This window comes from Hermetia illucens, chromosome 4 (assembly GCF_905115235.1).
Source record: "Hermetia illucens chromosome 4, iHerIll2.2.curated.20191125, whole genome shotgun sequence".
Lineage (NCBI taxonomy): Eukaryota > Metazoa > Arthropoda > Insecta > Diptera > Stratiomyidae > Hermetia > Hermetia illucens.
In genome coordinates this window covers 82,669,764-82,682,892 of record NC_051852.1, presented here as the reverse complement: position 1 = coordinate 82,682,892, position 13,129 = coordinate 82,669,764, and the positions used below count along the sequence as shown (strand labels likewise).

At 41.0% G+C, this 13,129-nt stretch overlaps 1 protein-coding gene across 1 annotated transcript in view; it reads left to right on the top strand.

Moving 5' to 3' along the window:
* The first annotated feature begins 1,116 nt into the window (after positions 1-1,116).
* LOC119653442 overlaps positions 1,117-13,129 on the top strand; it is a 130,688-nt gene continuing 118,675 nt past the window's right edge. Inside the window, exon 1 of the mRNA XM_038058031.1 lies at positions 1,117-1,666. Coding sequence (XP_037913959.1) covers positions 1,574-1,666 — 93 coding nt within the window. The 5' untranslated portion in view covers positions 1,117-1,573. The remainder of the gene's footprint in view (positions 1,667-13,129) is intronic.

Below are 13,129 nucleotides of genomic sequence, written 5' to 3'. Positions count from 1 at the left end.
AGTGGATTTACGCTTGGTTTCGGGTTTTGAACAAGGGAGCTCCGCTTCAAATTCAACCGCGGGGTGGTGAGCGTCAGTTTTGACATACGGGGATGTGCAAGGAAATAAAGAGAGGTGGTGCTCGGGGAGGTTGGAAAGAGATCGAGAGTGCGGGCAGAGCAAGTGTTCATAAAGGAAGAAAGTGGGAGGGAAGAATGGGGAGGTTGTTGGAAGGAATTGGAAGGCTAGGATGATTAGGCCAGTGGAGCATGAGGAGGTTGAAATCTCTGCATCTGACGGTAAGGAGTTCAGACAAACTGTCAAACAGTTCTTCATACAGGTGAGAAGGGCTAACACAGGGGACACATACACAGGATATAATGAACGAGAGGAAGTTGGGCGGGCAGACACGAAGAGTAATACAATCAAAAGAAGACGAGTTACTATCTACTACTATACTATCGGGACACAAGTGCAAATGGGTCGTACATTTGTGCCAAGGTTTCTCCCATGCACTTATCCATGACATCAACATCCCAACATAATTCTTATCCATACACTCGGCAATTTTTTGGGGGAAGTGTTCAATGTAAATGCACCTTGAGAGGTTGAATTTTATATAGGAAATTGAAGAGAACGCCAACGATAGGTCAACAAGTTCGAGTTAGAGAAAAATTCGACTTATAGACGTTCCACTGTAACTATTCCACGTATTCAGTGTTGCTTGCCGAGCAGACTTTCTCTTAAATAATTAAAAACTGTGCTACAACTTATAGTTTTGTCGCGGAGTATTCATACGGACATCAAGATTTTGCTGATATTGAGTTTATTTCAAGGTCTTATCCTTTCAGGGATATCTAGGCGGGTAGAATGCCATTTCCGACAGGGCTTTCTGCACACTATATATTTCCGCTAATTCTTCTTCCAAAATTTGGACTTAATTTCTCACATCGTATCGGATCCGCGCAGTAGCGACGAAAGCCGTTACGAAGTGCAATTCCCGCCAAAACTTACTACTCTACTCCAATCACTTCGGGGCCTACTGTGCCTCTAGTACGTCAGCGGAGGCGAATATTCTGTGCAGCCGATCGATTTCGACATTTCGACTATACTCGCGGTGCGTTCTCTGTCCCTCTCTCGCTCGCGTTTTGGTGCAAAGCAAGGAGCACGGCCTGCTTGCATCTCTTGCAGCGCGCTATCAACTATGGACTCTAGCGTATGTGCAGCATAAATTGGAACTTGTCGAGCGCTCCAGGAGCGGCCCGTTGTGTGCAAGAGTGTGCAATTCGCGAACGGCATTGTGTTAGTGCAAAACGTGAGCGCGGTCTGAAAGTGAAGTTCTACGTTTTGCCACCGCGGGACCCGAAATTTTCTGTGAAAGTCCCGCCAGCGGTCGAAAGGGTGTCCCCGGACGTGTGTTAAGTTCGCCGTCCGCTGGTCGAGTGCGTGCGGGGCGTGAATCGCAGGAGCCATGTCCGCCGTCCGCGAGAGGCTGTAGTGCGTGTTCCGTCCTTCGTCGGGCTCCAGGCGAGTTTTGTGCGATCCGATCACTTCGAGCCGGACTTGAAACAGGGCCCCGTGCCCACTCAGCGCGATGGGAGCCACCCCCAGCCATGAGGAGGAACTGGCGGACGCCGAGTCGGACGACGACGATGTAATCAAGATCCCCAAGAACGTTTCATTCACGGTAAGTTGCTCGCACGCCAGAGACATGTTAGCCCAGCTGTCGCAGCCTCCGCGGACTGTCCGCTCACAGCTGAAAGTGAAAGTGCAAAGCCGCTGCCGCCCGGCCATCTCCACGCATTTGTTCATGGCAGAGGTCGGCCGTGCTCCCGACTACATTCCACATTCGCAAGAACTTCACCCAGACCCCGAGGTGGCGTCAAACCGTCGCGACCACCTTGTCCTGCATCAAACATAAATTTGACAACAGCTGTCATTCGCAGTTGGACTCACTCTCATGCACGGCGCTCACGCACACTTCGCTGGATCGGTTTGACAGCTCGCTTTCGCTCTCGGCATTGTTTTTGTCGACTTCGCTTTCGTTTTACGTAACTCTCACACCTTCTCAGTGAGCCCGTGGCACCCATGCTCTCGCGCAAGTTGTGCAGAAATGTGGAACGAGGCGGGCGACCCATTCCAGTTGGTCTTTAAGATTTTCGAATGGGAGTGCGCCTATTATGCTGCAATGCATGGGTGAAGTTACGTGACTAGCGCTGCACTGCAATCAAGGTAGAAATTAAAAGGACGATCGTGGACGGTTGGGTGGCGGGTGCGCAAGGACGAATCTCCTGCGATTCTTCCTGTTATCCTCATTTCAATATTCTTTACATAAAAACGTTAAGGTCGTATGAATCATCCTAAGATAGAGCATTCCAGTCGTTTGGATTTTATGGGAATAGATTTCTGCTATTTTTAAATTACTCTTCAAATTTAATCTAATTATCTAAAAGATAAAGTCACTACTTTAGAGTTAGAGGGGGAATCTGAGCGGGTCATACCGTGCTCAATGAAATTTTGCAACATTTCCTTCATGTTTTAGTGACTTCGACTTCTACTTTGCTCCGGTTTCATGAAAACTGCTTTTTCTTTCCCTCTTAATTCGTCACCAATATTACTCAAGCATTGCAAATTATTATGCAGGGCAAGATTCAAAGCAGCTGCTGCACAGATGAATGTTCTGTGCATAGAACTGTGGCTCTCCCTTCAACCGAATTCAAAACACACCTTTAACAACGTCGGCTGTCGATCTGCCCCTTCACAGGTAAGAAACCTGATTGCCAAATAAGCCGCAAAGGCAAATCTAGTCCAAGTTGAATTATAACCGAACTGGTTAAATATTGAGGCGATCAACTACAACTAGCGGTTCATAACGAGGCATTATTTGCCCCATACATAAAAAGGGAATATCAGGCAATGCAGCAATTATAGATTTATAACGTTCCTGAGTACATATGGTTGTCATTTACCCTTTGGTTAAATGAAATATTCTCTGCTCCATACGCTGAAGCCTCATCGGTTTATACCGAATAGGTTTCACTTTAAGCAAATCAGCAACAGATCAGAAAAAGCTTGGAATATGGCCAGCAGTTGCACCAATTTTCCATTGGTTGCAAGGTCGCCTATGATACGGTGATGCGTCGCAGACAAGTCAACATGAACATGAATTTCTCTTTTACTTGCGCCACGTAACATTTTGTGTCATCGTAATTAACTTTGATAATATTATAGCTATTATTATAGTTTCTCCGGAATATCCCTCCTGCTCATTGACGCTGTAGAAATCGATGAAACGCAGGCAAAGCGAAGACCTAAACTCCTCACACTGCTTTGAAATTATCCATAGGGGGATGATGTGGTCGATGCAGGAGGACGATCCGGAGCGGAAACCAGTCTGCTCTTTTGACCAAACTTTCGACATGTTGTTTGATGCGGTAGGGACCACGCAGATACTCTCCAACTCTCACACTCAAAACGGGTTCCTTTCGTTGCAATCTTAACCATCATCTCCTTCTTCTACTCTCGGATTGCTACGATCTTCATACGAGTGAAGTAGCTCACCTGCAGAAACTACAGTAGCAGCGATATATAACTCTGCGGGGAGATCGTCAAGTACAGCGGTTTTATTCCGTTTGAGAAGTTTGATGGTGGAGATGATATTTTTCTGCTTGGTATTATAGCCATTTCGTCCATAGGAGATGGAACTTTACCGAATGTGAACCGTGGTGAAGTGTTCCTCCCACCTCTTCAGCTGCTCCTCATTGTAAATTAGGTGTCGACCATTAATGGATCATCGAAAGGTTTGCGACCTCAAGCTCTTTAGTGATGCAAAGTGTACTTTTGGAATCATTTTGTTCTGTAGCATCTTCCGCTTCCCTGATAACAAATTACTTTTTGTCACGGCGCACACTGCCACCTTTAGGAAGCCTCTGCTGAACTGTATGTAACTGCTGGTAGAAAGGATCAGTCTCCACTCTATCGGAAGTCTGCGTTGGTGCATAGCACTGTCCAATTTTGATGCTACTCAACCTGGACCGGAATGTTGTACTCAGGAACCGACTCCCATGTGAAGAAAGCGGTAGCCGTCAGCACCAATCTACCCCGGATTCGTGTCTGTTACCACGTTCCAGAGTGAAAAAAGCGCAATGCTGCCAGGGGAGAGAGAGGAGTATATTTTCGGAATTTTCGATCGAGTTGAAGAAAGCTAGCATTCTGGAAAACCTCGATACCGTTGTCGAGTAGCGTGTATACATTTCAGAAACGAATTTTAATCCGTTTTCGATAACCAAAGCCGTGAGGTCAGTCTCTATACGGGGCATTGTTGACGTTTCGGTAGCAGTAAGGTCTCGAAATTCGCTAGCCTACAAATTTCTATCCCTTTCAATTGCCTTTACGACAAGCAGGGAAAACTTTGAATGCATTCTTAAGCCTCAGGACATAAATATGACTATGATAGTATAGCCAGAGTAAAACTGTGTTGTGGTTTCTTAAGGGGGTCATCCCGTGTGAAGGCCGTTTTTTTTTCTTTTTTTTTAGAATTTTTTTGTGAAAACTGGATAAAGGTACAAATATAAATTTTTCATCTTGATATCTTGACCATTATTGAAATACACCCATCTCCAAAAAAAGTGTTTTTCTGCGACCACGTTAACGGGCGCTGTGATCATCTTAAAGAAAAAATGTAAACGGCATTTTAACGTACAGACTTAACCACAGTCCGCAAACTAGAATTATTAAAAAATATTAAAAGGTAAATTTTTGGTGCCTTGCTAACCTTTTTTTTTGTGTAAATTTTGGTGGTTTTTCAAGGCTTCTTTGGTGAATAAAACAACAAGTCGGGAAACCGGAAGCTGGACGCTTCAGGTACGAAAGGTTCTGTGTATTTCTTAGTACGTAGCACGTAATATATACATATGTCCACTTTCGGGTGATATTGACATTGATAGTCTTAAATTTTCAAAGAAGCAACAACTTCGACGTATTATAAATTTGTTAGTAATAGTGGGATTTCCATCAAACTTGGTATGATTATGCTCTACATTATAGCCTACATCACTGCAGAATTTCGTGCCGCTAGGATGAATTTAAGGGGGGTTTCTAGCCAATTACAAAAAATTATAGGAATATACTATTATTAACTTTCTTTGAACAGATATCGGTATGAAAGGTATTTCGGAGCCAAGGCACCATATAGTGGCAGCCTTCTGATTTTTTTCAGATTTTTCGGTTCGGCAGTTTCTGAGAATGGCCCCCTTAAAGAAATGATCACTTTCAACCCCCCGCACTCCCCACGTTTCCAAGAAATGTCAAAACTAAGACCGGCTTCGGAAAGTACTAATCGAGACCTTTAATTTGATGCCCCACATGATTATATTTGATGAAAAAAAATTTTACACTCCCCTTTTGCATGTATGGGGACCCCCCCTTAAATTCAACGTAAAAGGATGTAACTCACTGTATGTGTGAGCGTTCACAGTTCCCACCTTTCTACCAAATTTGGTGTCAATCGCTATAACCGTCTCCGAGAAAAATGCGTGTGGCGGACAGACAGACATACAGACACACGGTAAACCGATTTTAATAAGGTTTTGTGTTTACACAAAACCTTAAAAAACGTAGAAATATGTTTTGAATAAGTCGTGAAAATTTCAAAGAATTTCGTTGGATAGATTTTGGGCTACGGTGGTAGCCGATTTTCAACATGCAGTTTCGATATAAACGCATTTAAAAAATAGAGTGGGATTTTTAATCATAAAACCTTAATTGACCATTAATCTGCTATACCTAGTCCATAAACTTAAGGTTTCGTGAAGAAACACAAGTAAAGCCTTGGCTTCAATTGTTATAATTTTACCGAAATCATTCTGACGTCATTCGGACCCATAAATACTGTAATTTCCGAACGACTCCGAATGTCAAAAAATCACTTTGCCCATATATTCTAAACTATAACTAGATACAATTTATGTCAGAAAATATCGATTCCTTGGATAACCTTCTTAATAAGAAAAGTTGTGGAGTTTCAGTTGCCTTCTAGAGAGGAATCTCTCGAAGAATTTTTAGCTTCTTGCAAGAGGATGAATGATTCCTTGCCTATATAACGGTGAAATTTATGAAAGATACTACGACCACTGCTATGGATATTGAATTGGTAAACCTCGGCGCAAAACCGGGCTGTTTGGCGTTCCCTACGAATGCGCCGGTGATGATGATAATAAACTAAGGGTAATTACAACTGAAATCGATGTCTATATAATATGACGAATAAGTGGCTTTCAGTCGGTGTCGACAAACATTTGTTGATTATGGTAAGCTTCTTGGCTTAAGCTCAAATAGGGGTCTGATTTTTCAAGTAGTAATGAACCATTCAGTGTGGGGTTGATATCGGGGGAAGACGTGTTTTTGACATTACATGGCTTAGCATAGACGTTTAGAATCGAAGTTAGTTTGGAATTCTCTGCCATCAGGAGAACTTCTGACGTAGATACTGAGGAGTCTGGTGAAAGTTGCACAATTCCTGCGCTTTTTAGCAGTATGCCCGATCTAGTTTCATTGCCTATACAATAGGTGCTACGGCTGGAAACGGGGTGACATAAAACCAACGATTCGGTGGATACATTTTTGTCCACATTATCGGTTGTAGAGAGGACGATTGAATTAATACTTTGCTCCCTCATGGCTTTTATGAGCCTCCGGATAAGGGGATAGATTATTTGTTAGGATATCATATAACGCTCCAAACTGGACCATATATATTATGTTTTGAAATCAACTTCGGTAATTTGTCATTCTTTATGAAATTTATTAATAATAATAAACGAATCTTCTGAAGTTACGCTATGGTACTGGACTATTCTTGATTAAATCATATTGGTTAGTGGCGTAGATTGGAAAAAATTTGATTTTTGCTGCCGCCGTGGTATGAAACACTTTTGACGTCGCGGATAGTGAAGATTTGTTGGCTTGGTTTAGTATTATTTATCGCAAACAATTGTAATTGTCTTCAACCTCTTCACTTTGAAATGATATGTGAACCTTAAGGGGCTCATCCCGTGTGAAGGCGGTTTTTTGGCTTTTTTTGTAAATTGTTTGTGCAGAACTGGATGAAGATACAAATACGAATTTTTCACCATAGATTTATTAATATCTTGAGCGTGCATAGTAAGCCCGATCGCATAGCTGGTTATTGAAATACAGAGCAATTTATACACCTATCTCCAAAAAAAGGTGTTTTTCTGCTGCCACGCTAAAGAGCGTCGCGATCATCTTAAAGAAAAAAGTAAACGGCATTTTAACGTAGAGACTTAACTACAGTCCGCAAACTAGGATTATTAAAAAATATAAAAAACTAAATGTTTAGTGTCGTGTTAAACTTTTTTTTTGAATTTTGATGTTTTTTCAAGGCTTCTTCAATGAATAAAAAAAAACTACTGAATGAATCGCAATTATCCTAGTTTGTGGACCGTAGAAATATGTTTTGAATAAGTCGTGAAAATTTCAAAGAATTTCGTTGGATAGATTTTGGGCTATGGTGGTAGCCGATTTTTTTTTTCAACATGCAGTTTCGAGATAAACGGATTTAAAAAGTAGAATGTGATTTTTAGCCATAAAATCTTAACTGACCATTAATCTGCTATACCTAGTCCTTAGACCTTAAGTTTCTTGAAGAAACACATGTACGGCCTTGGCTTCAATTCTTATCCTTTTAGCGAAGTCATTCAAACGCCATTCGGACCGATAAATACGAGCTTTATTTCGACGATCGACATAAATCTAGCATGTGACTTATCACGTGTTTAACACTATAATTTCCGAACGACTCCGAATATTAAAAAACACTTTGCCCGTATATTCTACACTATATCTAGATACAATTGATGCCAAAAAAAATTCGATTCCGCGGATCTGGCACACAGGATGACCCTCTTAATATTTTCTGTATAAGTACGCCAAAGGTTGAAGTGATAAACTTTTTTGTGGCTGTCATTTAATTGTAAGTGGAAGAGCGACGCTGGTGCTATTTAGGGGTTTTGTTATCTTCCAAGTCAACTTTTGTTGATTCTCATGGGTCGGCGAATGTTGACTTGGTTATCGGTTAAGTTACCTATTTCTTGATAAATCGAATTGTTCACTCCAAAGATCTGAGTTAGGAGGCTTCCTAACATAATGGTTGAATTAATAGTCAATGTCAGTGGTGTGGAGTGATAGGAAGCATCGCTTCTCTTTAAAAAAAATACAGTGGAAGAAAAATAACAGAGGGAACTACTGTAAAAATCATAACACGGCCCAAAATGTTGCTTCTCAAGAACGGATTGACAGGGCAAGAGTAGAACAGTAACAGAAAATTTCCTCTTCACGATACACATCTTTCGAGAGGCATTTTAAAATCTGCCTGTATACTGGTCAATTGGAAAATTCACTTCATTGTCGACCGTTCATCCCGAGTTCATAAATTGTGTGGAGCCATTGGGCTGAATTACATTCTTGTGAAGGTGTTTTCAGGTTTGCCTCCAGAACAGAAAAATTGGTTGCTGATGAATCGTGTGGCGTAATATTCCAATCGAATGATCAATGAACGCTTAAGTTTCCAATTTGATTCCGATCGAAATGAACAATGAATGAATGTGTAAGTTTCCAATTTGAGCTGCGGTGGTATGTGATTTGAAGTGCATTGAATAGTAGTTTTTTGCATGTTGTAAATTTTCAAGTGCATGTGATTTACTGCTAAAAGTAGTGTTGAGGTTCAAATTAAGTTTGAAACGCTTTTGTTGGTTGACTAGGAGCAGGTGGTCGGGTCTACGCGTTGCTAAACACACCAAACTGTTCTTGTCAGAGCCTGACAAACATATTACGAAAATTTATCATATCGAAAAGCAGGAAGACTTCCGAAGGTTTTGTGGGCATTTTGACTGGCTATAATTTGCTAGTTGAGCATATTTTCAGGATAAGAATTCTACAATATCTTAAGTGTCTATCCTGTAGTGATATTTTTTAAGTGAATGCCCCGCCTATGGACGCATGAAATACAGGGTGCGGCAGCATAACTTCCTTTTTTCAAAACTCAATAAAAACTATTGTATGCATCGGAAAATATTTATTTATTTTTTATAATGTAGGTACATGTGTAGAGTTTTTATTTACATTGTTAGGTGACGTCCCCCATTCTCCATATATTGCGTAAACCGATTTCTGGCGTTTGTCATGACTCTTGTTAGCATAGCAGGTGTTATGTTGGCAATTTCTTCTTGGATGTTGGTCTTCAAATCTTGTAGGGTTCTTGGACGGTTCATTCATAAACACGGGATTTCAAAAAACCCCAAAGAAAAAAATCACAAGGGGACAGATCGGGAGAGCGTGCCGGCCATTCCAAATCGCCTCTAATTGAGATAAGGCGCTCTGAAAAGTGTTCCCTCAAAACAGCCATCGATGCTCTTGAAGTGTGTGCTGTTGCACCGTCTTGTTGGAACCAAATTCTGTAGCATGTTTACATACCGGTTCGAATTCACTGTCACTGTAACCTCATTTTCCTCAAAAAGCCACGGACCAATAATTCCAGCTGAGGAACTTGCACACCACACTGTGACTTTGGGTGAATGCAAAGGCTTTTGGTGCAATTCTCGAGGATTGGTGTCAGCCCAGTAGCGTATGTTTTGTTTTGCTTCCGAAATGCACGCTGTGTTGCAATAACCGAACATCCGCTTGAAAAGTAAATTTTGGTGTTTTCCAAGGCTTCTTTAATGAAGAAACACGTCGGGAAATCGGAAGCTAGACGCTTCAGGTATGAAAGGTTTTGTATATTTCTTTTATAAAGAGATTTGAGTGTGCATTTGTCCCATTAATTTTTAATCTTTCACATCAAAGCTGCAACGGGACTTGGCAATATTGTCAATCAATCTACTACAATTGAATAAGAAATCACACAGGAAGAGCGCTTCGTTACTATAGCTCGACTTCGTTCTTATAAACTTCTTTTCCAGAAGTAGGGTTTTTATCAGTTGCGCCATTTTGTTCGGTCACAGGCATGATTTGGATGGAGTGGCGAGGCTCTAAAATTACCATCCAGCGTATCATACATGTTAATGGAGGTTTCACAATTTTTTTCACAGGTATCGGGTATCAAATGAAAGGGCTCAATTGGTACTTTCCGAAACTCATATTTGATATCGGGTGGAAGGTAGGGTAGTGAGGGCGCCAAATGTGAGCACCAAAAAGTGTAACAGGTCTCGTTCTCAGAACCTATCCAACCGAAAAATCTGAAAAAAATCACACTGGTGTATCTGAACTAAATCTAGGCCTCCAAATACATCCCGTTCCGATATATGCACAAATAAAGTTAATAATAGCATATTAACATAGTTTGGAAGTTTACCCGGAAACCTCCCTTATTTTCATGCGAGAACTGCAAAATTTAGTACTTACATAAAGGATAACATAAGGCATAATTTGAAGGAAATTCAACTATTATTAAAAAAGTTATAGAAGGTGAAACATTTACACGACGACGACGACGTGATCATAACATATGAATTCGTCAAAACCACAACAAAGTGACTCACGTGAATGGGAGGTCACAGGGAAACATTTCGTTTTAGTTTTTTAATCGTTTAATATCAATATCAATTACTCCAGACAGACATATGTATGTGTTTATATAAATATGTAAATGAAGCTTCGGGGTAGTGCCTAATTCAGTCAGATATATTTGTACATTAAACAAGCGGTATTCAATATACGTACTTTAGATGTACATATGTATAATTTTATGAACGAAGTAAATGGAAATATGTGTATGATCAAATTACGTCAACGTACAATCCCTGCCACTTCGTTCCACAGCTACCAACACAAAATGGCTGCTTATGGCACCATGATCCACCGCCTCCTAACAATTCCGCTCACTGAGGAAGACTACCGGAGCGAAAAACTCTATATCTTGGACACGGCTATGAAGAACGGGTACCCCAGCGCCACCATAGAAACAATGATTAAGAAACACACCCGAAGGTTAGAACGTAGTAATCTTACTACACTCTATAGCCAACAATTAACCTTAACTGCTCAAAAAAGATCAAGTGTCACCTTCTCAAATTTGTCCAAACACATACAAAGGACATTGAAAAGGTTTGACATACAGCTGGTAGGATCAAGCCGTATCTACCAGCTAAAAACCCAGCTGGCGGGGGAAAAAGATCGAAAAACGGTAGAAGAGATGAGCGGCATTTATAAAATCGCCTGCTCAGATTGCCCGAAGGTATATATCGGGCAAACAAAAAGATTGGCAACCACCAGATTTAGGGAGCACATGAAGGAGGCAGAGCCGGCTGTGAAGCACTCCCGAAAACCCACTAAATCTATGGTGGCAAAACATATGGTCGAATGCGGCCATAAAGTAAGCGCTGAGGACTTGAAAGTCCTAAAGCAGGTAAGAAAGACTAACCAGCTGGATGCTTACGAAAGCTGGTTCATTAACAAACAACCGGTTGACACTAGGTTGAACTCAGATTTGGGTAACTGCTATTCCCCATTGTTTAGAAAACTCTTAAAGTAAAATAATCTCGTCTAGTTTTAGGATAGATAAATTAGCTATTAGGAAGTTAATTAAATATTTATTTCTTTTTCAGGACCTAGATATAAGTTTTTAGTCATAATTATAATATCATAGTATATGGTATAGATTTAGAATAGTATAAATAGAACCTTAATGTCTACAGATGAGCAAACTTGTTTGCACTGATGAAGGGAACAAGTGGTTCCCGAAATATCGGTATTTGCAAGAATAAATACTCACACCAACGAAAAAGAAACAACAAGTTTTTATTATTTCAATTAATTAATCGTTGGAAACACCGCATAATTTCACTGTGACCCTTAGGTTATCTTCTGTTATTATGTTTCTCCTCGATGATGTGTCTGGCTATCAATGAATTGAGGGCATGCGTTGGTCTGCTTTTTGCTGACGCCAACAAAACTTTTATATCCGAGGCGTCAGCATCCGGTATTCCGACTTGTTAGTTAGTTGAGTTTAATGGGGGAAATCCCAACTCCGAGCACTCGGTCCGGTAGAGGTCCCTCCTCTTCAAAACCCGTGAAAATTCGTGGCGGTTGAAAAATCACAGCGTCGCCCCCCATCAAGGTAAAGTTTGATTTGGATGGAAGGAAGTCGGAATAAAGAAGCCCCTCCCTTCCACCTCTGCTAAAACCGCTAATGGTCACTCCTTCTTAAAAAGTTATGGTATCCCCAAGAAAGGCTATGTTCGTAACATTTATAAGCCTTTTGGTGGGGAAATCATCGTCACAATGTGCAAGCGGGATTGGAGAGAACGCTGGTTTCAGAGAGATCTCCCGCTTTTACATTCCTACTCTCTTTTTTACCTGGTGGTGGGGATTAAGACTAAACCCTACCGTTTTGACATGAAAAATTTGGGGCGCCATAAACTTTCAAGCGCGGATGGTTGAACGGTTTTAGAGTCTATCGATCACAAACGGTATGTATGCCAACAAATTCCATTTTTAAGGTTTTGCGTAAAACAAAACTTCATCAGACGCTGCCTCACATCTGCCCTGGAAGCAGCGTCATCGAAGAGGTTACAAGGTGGTATTTGCTCCCTTATATTAATTCAAAATCACGACATGTCTATGAATTATAATGAGGATAATAACTGCATTGTAAAAATCAGGCTTAAACCAAGCAGAGGTGAGGCCGCGTCTGATGAGTCGCCTCTGCCCTGGACGAAACCGCAAGTCATATACTTTTTGCAACTTGGGTGCTTGCCCAAGAATGGAGGTTCCATGGATCACAAACGTGCAAGTATGTTGCTTTCCAACTGGTCCGGTCCGCCGTGGATGCCGGAAAAGTTTCTTCATATCATTTCAGGTCGAAATGGAGTATATTTTTGCGATTGGATGCTAGGGGGAATTAGGAAAAGTCGGAACTTCACTAAAAATATTTTATTTACCCGAAAATATCTTTCTACTGAAAAAAAGACTTTTAATTATCATAGTAATCACCGGTGATCGAATTTGAAAGCTTGGCCCGGAGATATTGGGAACCAACTTATAGACCCTTAGTACACGCAGTAGTTTTTGAGTTATTATGATTTTAGTTGTGTAAAGGCGACATTTTCTTCTAGAATTTAAAAAGTGTCTGACT